The 12,809-nt window shown below is 38.0% G+C and overlaps 1 protein-coding gene across 2 annotated transcripts in view; it reads right to left on the reverse strand.

Annotated features, from left to right (window-relative positions):
• Window positions 1-12,809, reverse strand: part of Chrdl1 (chordin like 1) — a 102,901-nt gene that overhangs the window by 12,745 nt on the left and 77,347 nt on the right. For both annotated transcript variants that reach the window (XM_034485610.2, XM_034485611.2), the window contains exons 7-9: window positions 12,395-12,462; window positions 4,743-4,911; window positions 1,234-1,428 (exon numbers count right to left, since the gene is read on the reverse strand). In XM_034485610.2, the coding sequence (XP_034341501.1) occupies window positions 1,234-1,428; window positions 4,743-4,911; window positions 12,395-12,462 (432 nt within the window). The remainder of the gene's footprint in view (window positions 1-1,233; window positions 1,429-4,742; window positions 4,912-12,394; window positions 12,463-12,809) is intronic.

The raw sequence follows: 12,809 nt of genomic DNA on the forward strand, positions 1-12,809 counted from the left end.
CACAAGGCCTAAGAAATGATGAATTCATGAGCCTGGGAATAGCTAATTCACTGATAGTGAAATTCTGGGATTGGGGAGGGGGGTTGTTGGTGGCTGTAGGAAGTCACTTGCATTAACCATCTTATTTTAAAGAAAAGAAAATGGAGGCTCATAAAGGTGAAGGTGCTTGTTTTAGATCACACAGGAAAGCTATATATAGCAAGCCAAAGTTACAATGCCAATATTATAGATGGTAATCTTTTAAAAGTAGCTCATGTCTTAAAAACCACCATTTTAATAATTTGTGTTTAGAATAGATCAGCAACATTTTCAAGTAGAAACGACAATGGGCTGGAAGTGACCTGGGTTTGACATCTTGATTGTATTATCAATTAGTTTCCCGACTCTGGAAAAGTCAGTTTATATACTTTACTGTTCTTGTCACTAACAAAGAAATAATATGATTTTAGGGGTTTAGTGTTGGAAGGTGGTGAAGGGGAGACAGAGGTTAGACAATAGATCCTAAAATGATTAGAATGAATGGTTTCTATAGCACAGTGGAGTTACCATATCCAAAAAGTTGATAAATTTTAAAATGACTAGAAGAGTCTAGGGATAAACATTAGAGAAGAGAGAATGATAGCCCGATTTGATAATTATATATATATATATATATATATATATATATATCTTGAATTAACATACTGTACCCCATAAGTATATAGAGATAGGATGTCTCAAAAATTTTTAAAAGAAATTGCAAATCAAAATATAAATATGGAGCACAGTAATAAACTTTTTAATTTTTCACATGGGGTTAGATACGTATGGATTTGATATATTTTAGATTTGGATCAGAACCTAATTTCTCTCCACTGTAACTCATGCATATCTCATCTGAAAAGAGTACTGGATTATGTTTTGAAGTGAGTTAGTTAGTGATTCAAAATGTGAAAGGTGTGATTTTTCCTAAAACAGTGATAGCATAAACTCTTCAATTTAGAAAAGCAAGAACAAGTTAAGCAATATGGCCTGTGTTTGAGGTTGTAGACAAAAGAAACTCTGAGTAGTTAATTCCATCAGAGTCTCAGAAGAAGAAAGGATGAAGTTCATTCTTGCTAGAACTATTATCGTTAGAACTATATGACAGGTCATTTATAGTTTTGATGCATAAAAAAGACTGAGTAGGAGTATGTGTGAATCTCATTCAACCAAAGGCAGGGCCTCCAGCCAATGCACCTTTTGCCTTTTTACCTGGGCACACCTTGCAGCATTTTCCATCTATTTTTTGAGGATACTTGCAGGGGTATCGATTGGGGCAGTGGATTTTCTTACATTCTTGCTTGGTGACATTACAAGTGCATAGTACACATTCCACAATGCCAAATGCTCGGAGATTAGGGTGCCAGGACTCTCCATGAGAATAGGTCTTTCCATTGGAAACACACACTGGAAGAGAACACAGGGGTAGAGAGAGTGAAGACGAATTACTAGGTTTAGAGCACTACCCATGGATTCTTTAAAATATCAAACACTATTTGTTCTGGGCAAAAAGATGCATTTACAGAGATAGTCTCCTACCTATCCTGAGTGATAAGCTACATTCAATAGTTATCCATTTGCACCTACAGCAACCTCTGGATGCTTACAAATAGTCTGAAAAATTGTGGACAAACTGCAAATAGTTTTTCAATGGGGTAGGTAGTAAATGAATACATTAAAATAAAATTCTATTTGTCTTGAATATTTGATAAAGAATCTCAAGTAGAATGCAGTATTTTTAATATCTTCAGTGCCACAGAAAATGTGTGTGGTCTAAGTAGTTGTGCTTCTGGGTATTTCCCAAAGAGATTTGCTATCTAGGAGGGCTAGATGTCAAAACTTCTTCTCTTTCCAAAGGGCCAGTTTTATGTAAGTCCTGAATCATATCCATTTAGAATATCAAATGCTATGAGGGCCTAATCTACTCATATAGATGGATGGGCATGGGATTTAATGTTACCAAACTATGTTTTGGTATGGGAAGAGGGATGCTAAGACAAGAGTGAGAGGAAAGGGACACACATGTGTCAGGTAACTTGTGAGGTGGTAGCATTTTATGTTTTTAATCTTTAGACATTTTTTCAAGTTTCTCATTGGTAGCTGTTGTAGAAATGTGGCTACAGTAAATAATTACTTGCCTTACAGACAGATATCTTTTGCCGCTCAGTTCAGGGGAAGTATAGTCATTAACTCACTGTTTTCTGAAATACCTTGAAAGAGCATGCATCTGAGCTACAGGAATATTATATTTAGGAAAACAGATAAGGAACAACCTTCCATATATGCCAACCTTATGGCACTAGGTTCCAGGAAAATAAGTGGACAGGCAGTAATGTGAATGGAGATGTCTGAGACTGAATCTTCTCCATTTCTAAAAGGGTGAGATTGTGGATATGGCAAGCAGTCATTGGGTCTGGGTGTGTCTTTTATTATTTCCATCGCCTCATCACATCCAAGGAGACCTGTCGGTATCTTGATCAACGCTATCTTTAGGGTAGGGTGGATTGCTTTGGGAAGGGCTGAGGGAAGACATATTCCCAGTTGGGGCGTTTCTAGGAACTGACTGATTTGGCTGCAACACAGACTTGGGATGAATCATTGGGCTATTTCTTTCTCATCAAGTCCACTGGGTCATATTAAAGAATATGAACGATGTTGACTGTCTTTTATTGTACTTTGCAAGAACTGCCTGAGTATTGGGCCCTCTAACAGGTCAATCCGTGTAAAGATTTCCAAGAACCTAACCTGGAGAAGATCCCAGTGCACAACGATTTTCAATAGATACTAAAGAGTGAAGCTCAGAGCTATGAACAGAATCACAGAAATCAGACAGGATGTATTGCTCTTTTCCCCACCCTTATCTCTCTCTCTCTCTCTCTCTCCTCCTGACACAGTAACACAGTTTTCTAGAACACTTGAACAAGTGGGTACAGAGTTGCCTTCAAGAACATTTTGGTAGAATTCAAGTTTCAAATGGAAGAGTCTTGTTGCTTTTCTTTTGTAATTTTTATCAAAGATCTAAGAGTATGCACCTCAGTCATTATGGAGATACCGCAGGTGAAGTGTGATCCATACTCAGAGAACACAGAGCAGGCAGCACTGTTAAGAGTTCTATAGCTAAGTGTTGTCTTCTTCTAAACCTTTGGACTATGGGAACAGTCCAGACTGAGCAGAATCCCACACTCTGCAGTGGAATAAAATGTTGCCTTAGAAGGGAAGGCAGCCTCCTCCCACCGACAAAATTCCAGATGATTTTGAATCATCCAGCTGGGGTTTGGGCGTTAAGGTGAAGACAAGAGATTCTTCAGTGAACTCTAACAGAAAGGTCAAAAGAGAAGGGCTGTATCCAAATAAATGTGTCAGATAAAGAAATTCGAGGCCGCCAGGGTTTTTGTAGGACACCAAGGCTGTCAGGGGATGAGCTTCTACTGTGAAAAATGAAGAGTTCTTAGGGAAATTATGTTATATGAGGCTTTCAAAGTCTATTTTTGTCCTCTATCATTTTTTAAGATTTGCAATGCTTCCAGAGCAAAGGGAATCTACTGGGGGTAATTTAGGATTGAAAACTCCAACTCTATCTTTACCTAAGTCTTCTTCCTTTCACAATATTGTATCAAAAGCCTTGCAAATTAAAAGCCATACATTTCAAGTCAAACACAGGTCAACAATATGTACTTCTAATTATTTTAATGACTATTGTTTTATTAGATTGCATTTGGAGTTTTATCTTTAGCCAGTTGATTAAAAAAGTGATGTTTTTATGTATAATCTGAAATTTACATCTAACTAGTAACAGATGTGAGGAACTAGCTTTGGCTTGACCAGCTCTGTTGGGCTTTATCCTAGGACTTCTTTGTAATGGATTGTTTTTCACCCCTGTTATTCATTCATTTGGTTTAATAATTTACTTTTATCCTGTTCAAAGAATTGCCTTTTGATTTATTTTTCTCTCTAAAGAAAATAAAACATGCTTGTGGTTATGTAAAAAGGAACCAGTTGAGTGTTGGTTCCAAAGGACTGATCGACAGGATACCCAACAAACTCAGAATCAGTCAATATTATGCTGTTCTCTTCTTCCCAGCTCCACAACTGGATTTGGGGTATTTGAGGCCAGAGGGGAGAAAATTGGACCAATGAACATATATGGATGCTTATGCAACCAGACTCATGGCTGAATGTACTACAGTGTTTACCTGTTTGTTCAGTGGTCCTGGTGCTCAGCTAGGTGGTTTCTGGACATCTCACTGGCTCACTCAATTGCAAGCATGATCCGCATTAGCAAAATCTCTTAAGATTGGATCCAAGAATATTTAACAAGAGTCCCAAGAGAAAGGCTTACCACGTAACTATTAACATTTAACACTTAACTATTGAGAAGAGTTTCGGAAGTGTCGGACACCCAGTACCTTTTAATGTTGAGTGTCTTGCTTATTTTTAAAAAAAAAAAAAGTGGATTTTTCCTAAATGACCTCCAACTTCCAGAGGCAATGGTAAAATTGTTAGAGACTGCCTTATAAGCACAAAGGGTACTTGTGTACACTACTCTGGGTGCATTTAGGGAAAGTCCTATAAGTTACCCTTAGTCACTCGCTCATATTCACATTGCAGACTTCATATTAAGTGACCCACATGTAAGTATATAGTTTTGTTTAATGGGATAAAGCGCTCTATCCCAGGTCCATTCTCTAAAAATCAGGCATGCTGAGGAGGTTACCCTTTACCTTGTCCATGTTTGTGCTTGTTATTGATGACAATCTGCACGATGGTCCCTGATGCTTGCTGGGTATCTATAACAGTTCCCCGGTGACTTCTGCTGCCAGAAAAGCGGGAAAGACCTCCAGCTTGTCTGCTTGGTGGAGGATCGTAGGGAGGACGGAGGTAAGAATGTCTCTGTAAATGACAAGAAAAAAAAAGTTCAAAACAAATAACAATGAGACGGCAGGCATTGAGTTACATATCCAGCAGAAATAATTCAATGGCTTTGATTTTTAGTGATGAACTCGGATCTTAATGGTATGTCTTCCTCAACCAACAAAAGTAAGGATGCCACTGTGAGAAAGCAGCACTGACAAATTTGCTGAGGTTTTCTCTCTCCTTGTAGATGATACTAGATTCACAAAGAAACTCCTGGGGAAGAAAACAGCCCCAAAGGTTAATAAAGCCGTTTCTTGCTAAAAGATTCACGTTTCCCAGTTTAAGAGTTACTCTGCAACACAGGGCAGAAGGTAACAGGTCACAGGAAAAAGTCCAAAGTGGTGTTTAAATTATAAGGAGAGATGCTTGTTGGGGAGGGTTTGTGACCGGGGCCATGAACAGTGGGTAGACTTTTTTTTTTTTTTTCAACAGGCAGTTTGTGGGGAATATTCCAGGCAGAAGTTTCCAAATTGAGAAGGTGTAGCAAAGAACATAGAGTCCTTAAAAGGGAACAGTTGAAGGATAACATTCCAAAAGGGGGTTGCAGCCAGATCATCGAGGACTTTAAATGACAAGCTAAGGGGTAACTGCTTTATTTGGTAAATGATAGAGGTGGGAGTGTGGAGGCCTTTGAGGGATTTTTTTTCTTAAGTCGAGAAATGACTTAACCAAAAGTTTGTTTCAAAGCAGTAAACTGGAGAAGAGGCAAAGCTGGGAGTCAAATAGGGTCTCGGCAATGTATCCTGACAGTGGAAACACAGGCAATGTGATAGATCGCACAGCAGAGCCCTTCACTGAGACAGGAGAGTTGCAGGGTGCAAGTCCTACAGAGTCAAGGATACTGTTTTGTTAACTTCCATGTCTCTGGTGTTGAGAACAATGTACACTATCTAGACTGCATGCATCCATAGCTGTTAAGTGAATAAAAGTATTTTACCAAGGAAAGTGCAGAGTCTTTTGATACTGATACAGTAACCACTACTCTTTCATCAAGAGTCCAAGGTTATGATAAGCTCAACTAGTCTTCTTCTTTTTCCCTGGATCCAAGGTAGCGTGCAGGTAGAAGGGGATGACTTGAGTAATAATGAAGTGTTAAGAATTAGAGCATTAATACGCATTGTTGTGGAGACATGCAATATGAGTAAAGAAGGGGAAGCCCATGAAAGGGGTTCACAGGCAGTAAAAAAAGGAAGATCCTTATATTCACTGATAGAGATACAGACAAACTTAGATAGTTAGGGAATGCTTAGACCCCCACCTTACCATAAGACGAATTTATTTTGCTATGTATCATAAGCACATCTTTTGAAAATTTTTTGCTTTGGGAGAAGGGAAAAGTGAACCGAAACTGGAATAAAAGGACTCCTTTGGACTTCTGACATAAAATATTATCCTCTATATCTAAGAGTCTACTCTGGCACATTGCATAACAGCTCTCACAAACAAGAATTTGCTCCAATTTGTTATCATGCACATGGATGGGATTCTTAGGGCAAATATTTCTCATTCCCCCAATGGTTCATATGGCTCTTTCTGCCATAATCGGCTGCATCTGACAAAGGCCATTACAGACTGTTCTTTCCCTCCTGTTGTTTGACAACATTTTGCCAAAGAAAGATGGAGAAGCAAGTTTGCGTGGTGGGTGTTCCACTGCTGCTGAAAGAAAGGTGTTCAACAGCAATATAATTAAGGAGGCTCAATGAGTGACCTGGGGAAAGTTGCAAGGACATGATGTTCTCTGATTTGCAATAGTGAGCACAATACACAAAACTTTAGCACTGGGGAGTAGTATGGGCCGTGGTTGCAAACAAAGGACAAAACTAGAAGCATCACAATAGGCAGAGGGCCTACTGTAGACTGCTCAGCTGCACACATTCATCTTAAGTCTGAAATGTCTTCACAGTCTTGCCTGTGCACTTGGCCCTTGCCTGGTGCTACTTTTTGGAGAGGTTATGGAACTTTTGAGATGTGACATCTGTCTGTATGAGGTGGGTCATTAGACATGGACCAATTGCCTCCTGTTCTCTACATCTTGGTGTGACCATACCCTGTGAAGAGCTCCAATTACTGTTCCCAATACTACAAATGGGTCCACTCAAGTCACCGTGCCTGCTCTACCATGATAGACTGATATGTCCTGAGACTGTGTCAATCTTTCCTCCTAAGTAGCTTCTGTCCACTATTTGTCACAGCATAAAGAAACCTAATCCATCTTGTCAGTCCTTTATTTTGCAGGTAGTGAGGTAGAGGACAGAAAGTAACAAGAATTTGTTCACAATACCAGGTTGCAGTTTTGAGGATGGAGTGGGAATGGGAGTATAAGAGAGATAGGAAGAAAGAAGAAAAGAAGTAGAAAGAAGAGGGAGAAGAATAGCTAAAAGGTACTCCAAACAGAAACACTTTCAGCTACAGTGTTTAGAACAGCATATACAAACAGAACTCTACTATGACTGCATGGAAAAATTACCCAAGGAGCTGTAAAAAAAAAATGTCAGGAACTGGTTGTCGCCCTTAGAGATTCTGATATAACTGATCTAGGTAAGGCCTGGGTATCAGACATTTTATACATTCTACAGACACATCTAATTTGAACATGAAACATAACATAAACAGGGAATCATAAACATAGTTTTCTGTTTTGTGTGATGGTTTGGGAATGTTTTTACCTTTTATAATTTTTGAGAATATATTATAACTGTAGCATTTCTCCCTTCTCTTTCCTCCCTCCAACCTTCCTTGCTCTCTTTCCCATTTATGGGCCCTGTTTTCATTAATTGTTATTGCATGCACATACACATGGATCTTCCTAAATATAACTTTCACAGTCTGTAGAATGGCTGTTTTGGATTCCATCCTCTGACCAAATAAAAAAAGTTCAGGAGCCAGTCTGACCTCGTAAGCTGGAGCATAGAAGAAAAGGCATCAGGACCTTGGAATTGTAAGTGAAATTGGAGCTTATCTTAAAAATTAGTTGTAAGAAGGCTGCTTGAAAGGAGGACAAAAACGTTTGCTAGAAATATGATGTTTTGCTCAGTATTCTGGTACTTGAAGGTCTAAAAACACTGTTCAACTTTTGAGGTCGGTCTAGAAGAATTTTTTTTTTTCATTTGAAAGGAGCTCCTCCATTGCAGGCACTCCCCCAGAAACTCCTCCTTTCCTTGCTCTTATGTTTAAAGTATGAGGAGTTTACATGGTCTCACTCATAAAAGGAATTGAAAAAGTATATCGAATGTAGAGTGTGTTACCAGGGGAAAGTAATAAGGAGGAAGGGTAAGGGATGGGGCAAAGATGAACCCTAAGTCTCACTTGGATAGCAGCAAGAAGATCGGGCACGCTGCTGATTATATACAACAATAACAAAGTACATATTGCACACATCTAGGAGAAAGAATTTTGAAAGCTTTGACCAGAGCTTATAAACGAGGAGACAGATATATTTAACATGATTTAAACATTAAACAGTGCATACATTATTGAAATACTACACGCCACTCCAATAACTGATAAAATTTTATGTATTAGTGAATTTTTAAAGAAAGGATAATGGCGTGGGGTGGGGGCTGAAGAGTTGGCTCTGCAGTTAAGAAAATATATTGCTTCTGCAGAGGTTCGAATTTGGCTTCCCCGCACCTGTGTTTGGTGGCTCCCAAATATCTATAACTCCAGATCTACATCTGATAACCTCTTCTGGCTTCTATGGGTATAGCACTTAGGTGCATGCACCTTTCCATATGTATGTATGTATGTAATGTGTTTATAAATATACACGTAATTGAAACTACAAATAAAATCTTTAAAATGGGATAATGATTTTATTGGTAGAAATGAAAAAACCTTAGGGTCCATAAAGAATCTTCAATGGGCATTTTTGGTTCTAATGTTTTCTTATGGAGTTGTGAGATATTGCCATTGGATGAAACTGGACAAAGGACACATGGGATTTCTCTGTATTATCTCTTATAACTGCAAGTATTGTTGTTATCTGAAGCTAAGTAGAAATTTTGGTTTGAAAAGTGTCTTCAGAATATATGCTAGCCCACATAATCAAAATCATATCTTAATCACTATCAACCTACAGTCTCTAGCTAGAAGAACGTTTTGGCCAATGTTGTTCCCAAAACATTAAAAAAATTTAATTGGCTTTATTATAAAAACTAAAAAGTAAGAATATCTTACACTGAAATTAAAGGGAACCAAAGTTTATATCTTTCAGTAAAATTCTATACAGTTAGAATAGACATGTTGGCATTTTTTTTCCTGATAATGTGACTGTGTGCCAGGGGCCACACAGCCACAAAAGCATCCCCTGCAGGAGGAACTAATTGAGAACTGCCTGAGAGACCAAGGATTGCTGATGCAGACAGTGTCAGCCAATCGGGAACTGCTATTTAGAAGAGATGCTTTCTTAGGATCAGTGGGGTGCAGGTGGAAGGTACTAAAGGAGCTTGCAGCAGGGTTCAAATAAGCTTGCTGCAGCACTTCTCACCTGCTCCCAGAGTCTATGCCCTTGATTCCATGTCATCTGACCTCCAGCCTCCAAGGGCAAGTAGGGGTCAGGCAGTGGGCAGGCCAGGACACAGGCAGCAACTGACATGTGAATTTTTATCTGTTTCATATTGTTTCAATACAGTACTAACTAGTTTTATGTCAACTAGACACAAGCCAGAGTCAGTGGAGATGAGGGGACTGCAAATGAAAAAAAAAAATGCCTCCATAAGACCAGGATGTACACATGTCTATAGGCTATTTTCTTAACTAGTAATTGATTGGGGAGGGCCCAGCCCATTGTGGGTAGTATCATCTCTGGGATGCGGCGCCTGGGTTCTATAAAAAAGTAGACTGAGCAAGCAATGGAGAGTAAGCCAGTAAGTAGCACCCCTCCACAACCTATGTACCAGGTCCTAACTCCAGGCTGCTGGCCTTCTTGAGTTCTAGCCTTGACTTACTTCATTGATGGACTGTTACCTGGAAGTGTGTAAGTGTAATAAAACCTTTCATCAGCAGAGTTGCTTTGGTCATGGTGCTTCATTATACCAATGGTAACCCCAATTAAGGCATATACCAAACTTTTCACTAGCCTAATGATAAATTTAATGGGGAGTAAAACTCAGAGTCAATCTTCACACATATTCTATTCTACCTTATATACCTGTTCACTCAACACAGGTATATTAATTGGGTGCCTACTATGTGCCAGGTACATAGTTTTCCATTACTGCAGATGCTATGTATTATTCAAATCATATTCCACAAAAACAATCCCCCTTAGAACAAAGGGAAATCTTTACTCATAATAAACTGGAACCATCTGGCCACTGTGGTCTACCAATGCCAAATGTTTGCTCTTCTTGCTATAATCCTAGATTGAGTCATCCCTTATTGAAGTTTATGGGGGATAGTGAAGCTGATATTCAAGATATGGGGATTCTGAGTAGCATACATGGAATAAAAGAAAGAGAGAAAATGAATAACATTTATCAGCAATACTACTAAAATGGTTTCAGTGCTTACTGTGGAAACCAAGCAGAATAATGTGCCTGGCACTAAAGTTTTGAATGACATTTAGTGACAGCCACTGATGCAGTTGCTCTCAACTTTTTACAAAAACAAAAACCTGGGTTGACGAAAAGAGGAAGCCCACACCACAAAAACTGAGACTGTGACCATGCCTTGTTAGGATCTGTATAGTATCTTACTCTAAATCAGACAGAGTGGAATGGATAAAATCTTTCCATGAATATGAGAAGTCAGTTTCTTTTGTGGGACAAATAATTGCTTTTGTGAGTTGCCCAATGCTCTGGTTTCCATGTTGTCTAGAATTCTACACTATATCTAAAATAGCAGTATTTAGAAAACAATACCACCAAGTAATAAAGCAAAGCAAAACTATATACTATCACTGCTGAAGCTTTTGGTTTGGTGTTGGCAAGATGGGCTTTGCAAGTCAGAACTAGCCACTATGATGACAGTGAATCAACCTAAGTGACATGGTGATGTTTGCAACTGTCATTCAATAGCAACTTTTGTGAATCCCTTCATCATGCCCTCTCTATTTATGAAAATAGCCTGCTTCATAATTACCTAGTCTACTGTCTTATTTCCAGTTTCTAAGGTTTTACAAAATGACTTACTTTTATTATAAAACTAATTCATACCATGGAAAAACATGAAATAACAAGAAGATATGTCAAATTCTGTTTTTCCTCATGTCTATTTCTATCCCTTTATTACTTTTCTTATCATACTGATACAAATTTTACATTTTAAAAAATTATATGAGTTTTTTCTTTCTGTTTTCCTACACTTCAACTTAACTTTTAAAAATGATTACTTATTTAGTGTGTGTGTTCACACATGTACAATGGTATGTTTGTGTGTGGAGGTCAGAGGAAAACTTAAGTTGGTTCTCTCCTTTCACCATGTGGATCCTGAAGATAGAACTCAGGTTTGGCAGCCAAGGCCTGCTGAGCCATCTTGTCAACCTGTGTGATATTCTTACTAACAATGTTATTATATACCAATGATTAGGTGTATGTAGCCAACTATACATTAATAGATATTTGTGTTTATTTGATTTTAACTTGTGAAGGCAATGCTGTAATGGGTTTTGAAGATAATTCTTACATAGGGGATTCAGTGAACACCTGTTGTATACAATGACAAACACCATTGTACATTGCAAACACTTTTATAAGTTCCTTGATGTGATTCATTCTTTGAGCTAGAACATTTTCTTTTCAAATTTTAAGATGTTTGAGTAACTCTTCTTAGACAGTCATTCTTAGAGATGGTATATTTTGTTAATTGATTAAACATACACTATTACTATATATAGTAATATACATGAAAATATTATATATAATAGATAATATACCCATGAATAAAAGTTAGACAAATATATGATACTATATAATTATTATTATATTATAATACAGTGTACAATATAAAATATTATATATAATAAATAGAAATATTCCTACTTGTCAGGCTTACTTATTCTAAGATTTGTGCTAACAACAGAAATAAGGGGAAAGGAGAGGAGAATCTGGCCCACAGTTTTTGTTTTCATTCATGTACATGACCAAGAAGTCTCAGGTTTCTAAGGAATCTTAACCAAAGGCTAAAGTGGACTATATTAAAATGCCACAGAAAGTCTTCAGTGCTGAGAATAGTCATGGTGACTGTCTTCCTTAGAGAGAATGTACAGACTTGTTAGGCCATTCTAAGAGAGTCCCAACTTCAGACCTAGACAGAAGGTCATGGCTACTTTGTGTTCCTGTTCTTGCCCTAACTACCAATTTACAAGTTGGTGATAACATCTTTTAGTATTTCCGAGGAAGAAGAAGACTGACATTAGAAATGGGTCTTCTTTTGGATTTGACAGACTAATAGTCATGGGGAGAGCAAAGCTTGGCTAGCTACTGTCCAGTGTGGAAATGTTGGAGCTCGTCACACTTACTGCTTCTCTGTTGGCAGGTTGCCGGAAGATATCACCATCAGAATGTTCCCACGATAATTCTCCATCCCCTGTTTATTAAAAAGAATCAAAAAAGAGGATCACACATACATAAAAAGGAAAAGTATCACCATTTTGATGCAGCCACATTTTCGGAGCCATGGTTCTAAAGTTTTCATGGTATTTTAGTTCTTGTGGCTATCCTTCAAAAAACAGAACTCAACAATTTCTCTGGGTGGGCCTCATGATTCAAAACAACTCAGAAGAAAGTTATCATTTTCTAAATAGATCAACCGGTAACATTATCCAGAACTTGGAATATAAAAGGGAAAATAATAGCTTTTCACCTTAATATAGCCATCATCATTGCTTTTGCTTATTTTATTCTAGTGACAGTTAAGTATTTTGCAGATCATAT

This window comes from Arvicanthis niloticus, chromosome X, assembly GCF_011762505.2.
Source record: "Arvicanthis niloticus isolate mArvNil1 chromosome X, mArvNil1.pat.X, whole genome shotgun sequence".
Taxonomy (NCBI): Eukaryota; Metazoa; Chordata; class Mammalia; order Rodentia; family Muridae; genus Arvicanthis; species Arvicanthis niloticus.